We start from the raw sequence: 11181 nt of genomic DNA on the forward strand, positions 1-11181 counted from the left end.
TGTTTTGAATATGGTATTCCAGGACCAAAAATAGGTGTGAATGGGATAGCCAATTGGGCAAGAAGTTGAGACGAAGGGCCTGTTTGGGGTTACGGTAGTTTATTGAAATAACTTCTCCAATGGAGCTTTTAATAAAAGTACTTATTAAGTGTTCAAGTGCTTTTAAATATATTGTTTAGAGATATAATTCAATAAGTATCTATTGTATTCGATAATGAGTGATTTAAAAATTTTTAAAGGTATTTATCTCTTTATTTAGTTTATAATATAGAATAAAATAATTAAATTTAATGTCTTATTTTTTAAATCACAACAATTACTCTAAAAGCATCAAATTTGAGTTTTTGCTAAAAGTGCCTTTAATATCAAAATCTCTATTCTTAATTTTATGGGATGATATTTATCAAATATTTTAAAAATACTTTAACACCTAAAAATACTTTTTTACCAAAATCACAGCAACCTCAATCGAGATTTGAACGGGCTGGGACTGACAGAAAGTTCAACCTATGGACATTATCCATAAGTTTGTTAGCATGAGTTCTCCTGTTGTCTTGCCATGACTCGTGGGACTGTCCGCGAAGCCGGGAGATGGACAAAATAAGTTAAACTATTGACAAAAAAAAAAAAAAGACAAAATAAGTTAAACCGAAGAAAAACAAAGAACTGGAAGATGGAAAAGGGACGAAGCCAGAGTGACTTCCATAAACGTGGTCAAATAGATCGTCAGAGAATTGACAAGAAGACAAGCACGCAATACACAGCACACCATAATAGTCTAATCTAAAGAAGAGTAAATGGAAAAAGCGAACACGGCGCAAACGCTAAGGCAATAACAATTCCTATATATACTGTACTCGTACACTTGTACATACAAATCCGGATGCATGCATGTGAGACATGGAATGGGGGAGGTCCCAGCAAGCTAGCTAGCCAAGCAATTAAGTAGAGAGGGGAGACATGGTGATTACTGATCAAGAAACCATGATAGTACTCCAAGATAACGCCAACCCAACCAATTAAGCTAGCCAATTATAGTGTATTAGTATTATCTTGACATGAAGTTTCTTATAATAAAATCACGGTGTACAATTTTATGGCACTGATGGGTCATCTTTATTATTATTAACAATGATTAAAGCTTTTGACTATTGGGGCGCAAGGCACATGATGAGGAGTACTCGTTTGTTTGGGGATGAGTCCTGTTTGGTTTAGACCCGAACATTGGGCATGTGGCTAAAAGGAGGGTCAGCAGGGGCCAAAGACGATCGCACGAAGCTCCACAATTCGCATTCATCGTGATGATAATCCCTCCTCTTGTTGTTGTTGCAGCTGTGGTTGTGGTGGTTGTTGATGACGTCAGAGGATGAAGCTGATGATGATAATGACCTAATTAGTTGGTAGTGTAGTTGGAGATCTTGGTCGGGTACGGGAGGGCCGCAGCACGGAGCTGCCACGGCCCTGGGATCGGTTGGGTGATCACCACCATCAAAACAGGAAGACAAGTGCTTGGCTGTCTCGTTCTGGCCATTAAGGTGCGTAGCCACCAGCCTATCGAGGGCTGCCCAGTCGCTGAGGCCGGCTGCCGTTTCTGACGGTCGATAATTAGTACTAGTAGTGTTTACTGAGTGGAGATGATCGGCAGCGTTGACCACATTCACTTGGCTCATGAGTGCAATACAGGGATCATGAGGAACGTCATCAGCGTCATCGCCACCTCTGCCGGGCAGTACTTGAAGGGAAGTGATGGGTTGGTAACAAGCATGAGTGCAAGCAGTCGTCGTCCTAGGCGAAGATTTTGGGCTTTCTAGACCAGGAAGCTTCATAAATCTATCACACAGCTGGCCAGTGCTTTTGGTGACTATGTCAACTGGCATCATCGGAAACATTGGTGTCGCGCTCTGGTTTGCTTGATCTCGACCTCTTTCCTCCGCGCATGTCCTTCCCATGTACTCGAGTATTTTTTCCATAGATCGTTCGTCGTCGTCATCATCACTGGAACCAATTAGCCTTTGGCGGGGGCCTCTTGTGCATTCTGCTGTTGTGACGATTGAGCAAGTGGTGACAAATGGAGTAGCGTGATCCAGACTTTTAATTATATGGTGATTTTTCTTCTTGAATATTCGACAAACAACCCAACCCTCTTCCTGTGCTGCTGCTTCTCCCGCGGCATTGCAAACCTTCATCAGGAGGAGACCAGCATTATTATTAATTAATGTAAAAAGAAAAAAATAATAAAAAATGCTCCAAATTCAGTGTTTTAACCAATGACGGATAATTGAGAAGGATATTAAGAGTGTTCTTCTCCAGCTAGCTAGCAGATATCAGAGAGCAGAGTTGTCAGCTAGTTCTAGTTGTACTCACATTCTCTACTTCAGCTGCGTTGTTGCTAGTACTGTTATCGTCCAGTCTATATTCATGCATGATCCAATCAGACTTTTGGCCGTGAGGGGCACGACCTTTATAGAAAACCAGCGTCTTTCTCATGCCTATGCGCCTAGAGTTACTGTAAATGACCTTGTCCCGGCCTGTGGCTTTCCAGAACCCAGCAGCTGTTGCACGATTTGTGCGTGTTCCAGTTGGGTATTTCTTGTCTTTGTGGCTGAAGAAGTACCAATCATTTTGTGGGGTGGATCCTATTTTGCATTTGTCTAACAAATTAATAAACATCCAATTGATTAACAGAGTCAATAACATATGTCAATAATAGGAGGGGGAAAAAAATACGTGTGTCATCATTTACGATTCGTTGAGAGTGTTACCAGACAGAAGGCTAAATTTGATTAACTATGTATCGCATATCTATGCATCATCGACTACATGTATGGCCAGTTTGATACTGCTCTTTTATGAAGATATAACTGAATGGATCATGAGACAGATATTTAGAGAATATGCACGGCAAGTAATGGCTGCTTGGAATTCACAGGTTATTCTCTCTGTTATATATAGAAACTAGATAGCTTATGTGTAGATTTATACCTTGAATGTCCCAGGGCTCTAGCTTATTGAGATCAACATCTCGAATGACATCCAGGTCAATCTTCTCATATGCAACCTTCTTTCTCAGGTAGTATTGCAAGAGTTCCTCTTCTGTAGGATGAAACCTGAATCCAGGAGGCACCTGGGATTGCCCGTTCACAGATATCCTCATGTTCTCGTCTGGCAAGCGCAAAAAAGTCAGTTCACAATCTACTCATATGATTATACAGGCTCGATTGGCAGTTGTTTTACTACCTAAGTTCCAGTAAATTCACACTCCAGAAGTCGGAAATCAAGGCAGTACTACTGAAAACAATGCATGGATCGCGTTGAAAAGTAAAGTAGGGTATATATAGATATATCGAAATTAAAGATGAAGAAATTAGTTAGTAGAATGTGGCAGTGCAGAGGATAAGAAGTTGGTTTTAAAATAGTACTCCACTATAGTGCAATGTTGAAGCCAAATGCGTATTTATATATACACTGCGCATATAAATCCAAGTAAATCAATAAAAGGAGCAAAATAGAGCTGTATTGTGACGGGTCATTGGATGCAGTTATGGTGGGGCTAATTTTACTATTCTTCGAGAAGAGCCAGCCACCTGCATTGATAGAGAAAGGTCATTTCTGTGGCCCAGAAAAGGATAGAATAGGTGGGACACCACAAAAGGGGACGCAATGAACAACAAGCTCCATTGCCGTGGAAGAGGGATTGCCTTGCCTCCATCCTAACTGCGACCCTCGACCTTAAAAACACTTCAGAAAAGCACCACTGAAACCACCGCTCTCACTCACATTTCTACATTGTCCAACAACCGGAGCAAGAAAGAGAGATGATTGATGATACGGGGTCGGAGGGGTTTAGCTTTCAATGGCCTCCCTCGCCCTAAGAAGATAGAAATGATGGCTACGTTACTAGGCAGGCCGGACTACGATATTTTTAGCAAAAACCCGTCGTGTTCTAATTCAGCTTCAGCTCATACATGCATACAGCCATTTCTCGTTAGTTAAACTGGCTCCTGTTGTGATTGCTAGTACTGTCTACTCCATTGACTCACATGCTGGTACAACTTTTCATTCGGTTGTTGCTGATTGATTAAAGTCTTGTAATTGTATTCTAGCCAGTACATATTTCATTTTTTGTCCTAGAATCAATTTTTGTCATGTTTAGATGCAGCTTTTAGCGTAAGTCTGAAAAGATTCAAAGATACACATAACAGAAGCAAAAATGTAGTTCTGGAGGTCTAATGCTATGGTCAGAGTGCTAAAAATATTTGTCGTTGTAGAAATACAGTCCAAAAATCTCCCTGCCAAATCAACTATCTTAAAAAAAAAGAAAAAGAAAATACAATACCAACCTGTCTGAGTCGTAATTTGTTCAGGCGTACTCTCTATAAAATTTAGCTAACAAACCGAATACTGTGTAGTGATGCATAAGTAAGCATGATTGTTAATTTGGACTAGTGCAGCAAATGCTTTGACTTTGAGAGTGAGGATGGTCGTTCCAGCTCGGATAGTCCGGGGCCTCACCCTGTGGTACTTCTGGAACCACCGCCTCGGCAATCCCCCTCGGGCCGTGACTTCGACCCGGTTACTACCTCGGCTAGGATCTTCTGACATAGAGACGAAGTGACGTATAAATGTCTGGCCACCGGAGAGGTCGGATGTGACCTCTGACACTTGACAAAGCAGCTCTGACACATGCGCCGCCTGACTCTGAATCCCTCGATATAGCTCCGAAACTTAAGTCAGTTCGGATTTAGAAAAATGATTTAGTAGTAGAGAGAATCAGTGTACGTTGTTTACCAGAAAATTGGTCATACCCTTTCTCAGTAGAAGTCTTGAGTATTTATAGAGGATGGACAGGAAAGAGAGAATACTGTGTAGTGATGCATAAGTAAGCATGATTGTTAATTTGGACTAGTGCAGCAAATGCTTTGACTTTGAGAGCTTCGTCTCCTATTTGCTGCTTGCATCTTACACGATGTATATATCATTCCTTTTTCATATTACACGATGTAATAATTACATGATTGTTTTTAGCTTTTTCATTATCTCACTTATCAAGAGGAAATTTGGGAGCTTGTCACGGTTTGCCCTCATGCGCATGGAGGGAAGGCCATGCTTTGGGTTGGGTTTCAACCTTTGGAAACCGATTTCCGAAGGGCATGCAGGAAGTGGACTTGGGATCTCTCCCAGGACAGTTCCATCCAACCCTCTTCGGTTAACGTAATTCTGGTATTATTCGGTGTGGGGTTAATAACAGTTACCCCCAACTTTGGGCACACATTTTACCACCATCAAACTTAAAAATACACACTTCACCTTCGTAAGACCAATCAACCTTGAAAATCTTAATTCATTATTTCTTAAAAAAAAGAGTATTATGACAACATTACCATTTTGTTGCAAAAAATCATTTATAGTTTACTAGTATTGTCCTTCTCTTGCCCAAAAAAAAAAAATTTTTTTGAAGTTTGATTTAATATTTATTTTCCTTTAAGTTAAAAAAACAGGGCATACGAGCTTTTTTTAACAATTTTGGTTAAGTATTTAATAGCTGACTGATTTGAAAAATAAAAAATAACAGTACTATTATTTTAGCAGTATATATAAACTAATATAACAAAAAATATTTTTTTAAAAAAAATAAGAAGTTTAATATTATCTTATTTTTTCCAAAATTTTGCTAACCCTATCTATTGTCATAAATGTGTTATTTATTCTTATTGTTTGATTTAAGGTTTAATAAATTGAATAAAGTAATTATTAAATGTAAATTTTCTTAATTTTAGTATCAATTTGATATTTTTGTAAAGTAGATGCCGTATAGAAAAAGTATATCTTCTAGCAATATAAGGGCAATAATAATGGTAAGTTATAAATATTTTCTCATAAATAAATAAAAGGGTAATAATGTTGTTGCACTTATTATTATTATTAGTGTTGCTGTTATTTCTAACTTTGACTAATTTTCATGGGAATAAAATATACACGTTTAAGATTGAGAGTAGTAAAGTGTGGCTACCTCCCAAGTTCACGGAGGCAAAATATGATTAACCCTTTGGCATATACTCATACTTGGGCACCTTTGATGTAATTGTGAAATTTATTAACTCATATAATTAAGTAGTGTAAAATTCATGCTTCTACTAAAATTCTGTGATTTTATGCCCAATGTTATAGGAAATTACATCAACCTAGACAGAACTCAACTGGACACGCCTCGTTTCCATAGACTTGGCTGACGGTGAGATGTGGATCGACTACTCTCTAATTTTGTCCCCGCTAAATTGTTTAGAAGTGAAAATATACTTTGTTACTAGCTGAGTATCTCATGTATTATCTATCTTTTTATGTGAACTTTGCTAATATACGCGCTTTGTTATTGGAATGTTTCTCAAAAGGATAATAGTTTCATTAGAAAAAACGTCGTCCACTTTTTCAAAATGTAGGGCTAAGGTTAAGATTGGATTAAAGATTGATTTATTAACCATATAGATAAAGAGGGAAAGCCCCCTGTCACGTAGGATGGTCGTCCGCCCATGTGGTGCGTGGGGATTGGTCGGTGGTGATGATATGGAGCTGATGTTGGACCGGTTTTTCTTCTCTTTTTTGGTTTTTTTTTTTGCCCTTTGATCAACCAAACGGCGTCGTATGTGAATGAATCTTCAACCACTTTTTTTCTTCACTTTCTTTCTCTCTCTTTCATTCAAGCGCAGGCAGTTGTCGATGTCAACAACTCTTAAAAGACCAGTTCCTATTGCTATTATCCGCTGGACAAAATTCCTTCTTCATGAGACTCCAGAGGTTTCCTCTGAATTTCTGCCAGTTGATTGTACTTGAAAGAGGTTATAATCTCAATTGGAGGGGCCAGATTTGTTTCTTCTGATAGAATTGCTGGACGATGGGCTCGAGGTGGAAAATGGGCTACTAATCTTCCTCCCCTCCCTGTATCGATTTCTCCCATTTCTCCCTCCTGTTCTTCTTCATCTCCCTCCCTCCCTCCCTCCCTCGAGTGATTATAGCTAATTTTTTCTATTTTTTCTGCTATTTCCTTGGCTAAAAAACAACCAATTTTTCCTCACTCTTTCGTGTCTTTTTCTGAAACAGCGAGGAAGGGGAAGTTCAATATTTCATCTCCACTCTCCACTATCTATGCGAACTTGTAGAGTACAGATATGGTAATTTTTCTTCCCCTTTCTTTCCGTGATTAATGTATTTTTTTCATTTCAATTTTATTTCTACTATTTTATTTTTTATTTTTAGTTCCAAGAAAAACTTTTAATATGGTCTAAGATGGTGAATAATTGATGATTAGTTAGCTTTTAGATATTTATTTATTTTATTTTTTGTACCTACTTGGTTTTTTATTGTTCCATTTTTCTTTTTTGGTTTTGCCTTTCTTGGATTTCTTCTGCAGCAGGGAGGAAAAATAACCACCCATGAAAGACAACTGCTGAGGGAAAATGTAAGTTTTGTTTTATTATTCTGATTTAATTTTTGCCTTTAAATTACTCTCTTCAGACCTCAAATGATGGTATGCTTTTCTTTGTAGCCATTTTCTTTGGCATTTGCTCTTTTTGAGTTTTCTTTTTAGTCATTTTTTTGGTGTCTTTCATGCAAGTGTTTTGTTGATCTCCTGCTCAAAAAAAGCAATCCACATGGTAACTAAAAAGATCAGTTGTTTAAAATAGATTTTTTCATCTTTAAAATGTCTTTCTATTTGCTTCAGTTCTTCCAGTTCCCTTTCTTCATTGGGTTTTCAGCACTTGATGAATTAATACATTTCTCTTGTAGGAATCAAGAACTTCCATTTCAAGTTGGTCATTGACCAAAATTTTGAGTTACACTAGCAGCACTAAGAATAATTTGATTGGAGTTCACACTGATGTTCCTGCGCCTGATATGGGAACAAATGCACAGGTCAGTGCAAAACTGGTTTTCGACAACATGATATGATTGGAGTACATATCTAGGTGGCATTTTTTGCTTTTGGAGAAAAAGATAGTGATAAACACAACATTGTCTATGAAGCTCATCCAATTAACTGGATTTGAAATGTCTCGCATTTGAGCAGACAATGGCTTGGATACTGGATGAGTACTCTAAATTCCATGGCTATTCACCTGCAATAGTAACTGGAAAACCTGTAGTAAATTATCCAATTCCAAATGTATAAGGATCAATGTATAAAAATTTTCCACTTTTATTTATCGGAAGAAATTAAAATTCTTTGGTGACAGGATCTTGATGGATCCCTCGGTAGAGATGCAGCAAGAGGGAGGGGAGTACTCTTTGCAACTAAAGTGCTGCTTAATGAATATGGAAAGAGTATTGCTAGGCAATGATTTGTTGTGCAGGTAACACCACTGGGAAGTGTGCCTTCGGTTTATAATATGTTTGAATACTGTGGGATGCATTTGTAGTTTCAAGTGTACCTTTAGTTTCTGATATGCTCAAATACTGTGGGATGCATTTTGTTGAAACTACAAGCTCATTCAAAGAGCCTTCCTTGAGGACTTAGAAGTTACATCACAAAATGTCTCATGACTCGTGAGAAGAGAAAGCAAGTTAAAAAGTCAAAAATTATCGAATGTCATATGATCATAGAATTTTCTTCTTGATTTCAGGGATTTGGTAATGTCGGATCCTGGGCTGCTCAACTTATCAGTGAACAAGGGGAAAAGGTAATTGGCGTAAGTAATATAACAAGAGCCATAAAGCATGGTAAGGGAATTGACGTACCAAACCTATGGAAGCATGTCAGGGAAAACCATGGAGTGGTGCTGACAGTGTTGATCCCAATTCTATTTTGCTTGAAGACTGATATTCTTATTCCTGCAGCCCTCAAAGGTGTTATCAATAGGTGGTTCTTCTAGCCTTAACATAGATTTTGTCCGACACTTGGTATCTTGCTTTTATGTGATTTTATTACTTACAATACAAATGGACATTTGAATTGATTGAAGGGATAATGCAGATAGTAAAGCCAAATTTATAATTGACGCAGCTAATCATCGTATTGATCCAGAAGCAGATGAGGTTAGTATGCGAGGTCAAAAGGCAGTGTCTCGGAGCAAAATAACTTGTGCAGTGAAGCAACTTAACTAACCTTGGCTTTAATTTACAAATATTAACAAAGAAGGGAGTTGTTATACTCCCAGACATATATGCAAATTCCGGAGGTGTTATAGTGACTTCAAGTGGGTTCAGGTATCCATTTAGCCCTTCATCTCATAATAATCCAGAAAACCTCTTTTCTTATTTCAGCACCTTTAGTACTTTTTGGTCCCTTTCTATATCTCAAATATTAAATTCTAAGCACCCACTTGAAATTGTGAGTAAGTTACTATTTTAATTAAACACCTTAAATTTTCTATTCCTTGACTAAAAAAGGAATTAAATTGCTGCATAACTGTAGTTTTGCCTCTTTAATGATAAACTGCAATGTTTAATAGCTTGGAAATTCTCATTAGAAAAATCAGATTTGGTTTACTTAAGTATGTATTTACAAAACATGATGTTCTCTTAGATTTGTAACATCTCAGTGAGGTTAAGCCTGGAATATTGAACCTTACAATTGCTTATTTTACTTTGTAAAATTGAACTTAATTGAGGTTAGCCTAAACAGAAAATTGTGTGAGAAGCATGAAGGTGGCATTCCAATTGATAGGTTCAAAGAGATGAATGTAATGCAGACCTTCAACTTGTGTTAAAGTCTTTATGCAGGAAAGAACTTAAAGGAATGGCATGTTACCTTTGAAGATGACTTGGTAGAACTTGCTAATTTGTTACAGAAAAACCTTAGATCCATTTGTCGCCAGTCCTTTTTTCTTTTCTTTTTGTGTCTCGGATAGCTTGAGTACAATCATAGAAATCGAAATAAGATCTTTATTGGGATTCTTAAATTATTTCATGCAATTAGTGGCCTTAAATTGTAATATGTAGAATTCTAAGTAACTAGCTTGGATTATGGTAATGGTTCGGTTTTCTTGCTCTTGAGAATGTTTTACACTTGAGCTGATGATGATCAAGACATGCAAGAACAAGAATTCAATGTTCGTGATTTCCTAAGTTACGACTTGTAGTTTCCTATATTTGATGATTACAACCATGCCTATTGATCTCTTTTAGAGATCTTGAGATTGTACTGAACTAGTGTTCTATCTGTCTGGTTGTCTGTATATATATTTATAAGGAGTTTGCACTCTCATCAACGCGGTGAACTCTAATTCAAAGTCTATGGGACTTGTCAGATCAGAACATATTGGACTTGAAGCCTCCTCATTCGAAGATTGCTCTTTTGGAGAAAGGATTCAGGACTACCATGATTCACTTGCAACTAGAGGATTATGCAGTTTGCTTATACTCTTTTATCACTCATGGATATGCCCTAGAGGGTAGCCATTGCTGAGATGAACAGGTGTGGAACTGGAAAGGCTTCTACTTAGCTCTTTGTTTGGTGTGGATCCTCTGAGTTCTACTATTGGACCTAGAATAGTTATGCTATTACACCCTTCGGTTCTTGATGCTTTGTCAGTTGTAAGTGACTAACCTAGAAAGACTTGGAGTCTCTCTTTAATGATAAGAAAGTTTGAGACTTATATTTAATGGTGAATTTATCCTTGTTGATGTTAGTAGAGATTTACAAGTTTCTTGGTAAATGAGTATGGTTTGAGGGGCTATTGCAACTGTTGTCATGGTGACACTTGTATTGAGGTGGCTTATATGTCCATGTATTTGTCATTTACATGTTTTTGTATTGAGGTGGCTTGTGTGTCCATGCATTTGTCCTTTACATGTTTTCAATTGGATAGTTGTTGTGGCTTTGTTAAAAGAAACATCAATGGAAAGCAAGAGAGAAAATAATAAATTAGCATAGAATGCTAGGTTTTAGTTCAATTTACTGACTTAACTTTACATTGAGGGTTATCCTTTCTGTCCTTTGGTTACTCAGTATGAGAACTACACATCCTTGTCATCTTGCTTTTGCTTCTTTTCTCTTTGCTTTCTCATATGCATGTCTGCATAGAATTGGTTGAGGTATCTGTTTTCTAGAGATGCTCGGTCTTGGAGGATTAAATACTGCCCAAGTATTGTGCCTCATACAAACTTTTTTACTTTAGGTCTGCTATTGAGAGAATTTATTTGGACATGGAAATGTGAAATGAGACCAGGAAACATGGTGATTAGAAT

At 37.5% G+C, this 11181-nt stretch overlaps 2 protein-coding genes across 16 annotated transcripts; one reads left to right on the forward strand and one right to left on the reverse strand.

Annotated features, from left to right (window-relative positions):
• Positions 1 to 1019: 1019 nt before the first annotated feature.
• LOC113728218 (NAC domain-containing protein 43) lies at positions 1020 to 3411 on the reverse strand. 2 transcript variants are annotated; one of them, XM_027252782.2, is made up of 3 exons: positions 2983 to 3411; positions 2365 to 2636; positions 1020 to 2180 (listed from the first exon to the last, which is right to left on the reverse strand). In XM_027252782.2, the coding sequence occupies exons 1-3, from the start codon at positions 3152 to 3154 to the stop codon at positions 1212 to 1214; spliced, it is 1413 nt and encodes a 470-aa protein (XP_027108583.1). In that variant the 5' UTR covers positions 3155 to 3411; the 3' UTR covers positions 1020 to 1211. The 2 variants fall into 2 exon arrangements, with proteins under 2 accessions (XP_027108583.1, XP_027108582.1); XM_027252781.2 differs by having other exon boundaries at positions 2365 to 2651.
• A 3217-nt stretch (positions 3412 to 6628) lies between these two features.
• Positions 6629 to 10603, forward strand: LOC113728220 (glutamate dehydrogenase-like). 14 transcript variants are annotated; one of them, XR_011839709.1, is made up of 8 exons: positions 6629 to 6900; positions 7096 to 7166; positions 7406 to 7453; positions 7783 to 7908; positions 8229 to 8345; positions 8616 to 8851; positions 8955 to 9198; positions 10184 to 10603. XR_011839709.1 is itself a non-coding variant. In XM_072076720.1 (6 exons), the coding sequence occupies exons 2-5, from the start codon at positions 7164 to 7166 to the stop codon at positions 8331 to 8333; spliced, it is 279 nt and encodes a 92-aa protein (XP_071932821.1). In that variant the 5' UTR covers positions 6667 to 6935; positions 7096 to 7163; the 3' UTR covers positions 8334 to 8345; positions 8616 to 10603. The 14 variants fall into 14 exon arrangements, 4 of the variants coding, with proteins under 4 accessions (XP_071932821.1, XP_071932822.1, XP_071932820.1 ...); XR_011839712.1 differs by having other exon boundaries at positions 6667 to 6900; positions 7409 to 7453; positions 8996 to 9198; positions 10242 to 10603; XR_011839710.1 differs by having other exon boundaries at positions 6668 to 6900; positions 10242 to 10603.
• The last annotated feature ends 578 nt before the right edge of the window (positions 10604 to 11181 follow it).

Source organism: Coffea arabica, chromosome 2c (genome assembly GCF_036785885.1).
Source record: "Coffea arabica cultivar ET-39 chromosome 2c, Coffea Arabica ET-39 HiFi, whole genome shotgun sequence".
NCBI classification, from domain to species: domain Eukaryota; kingdom Viridiplantae; phylum Streptophyta; class Magnoliopsida; order Gentianales; family Rubiaceae; genus Coffea; species Coffea arabica.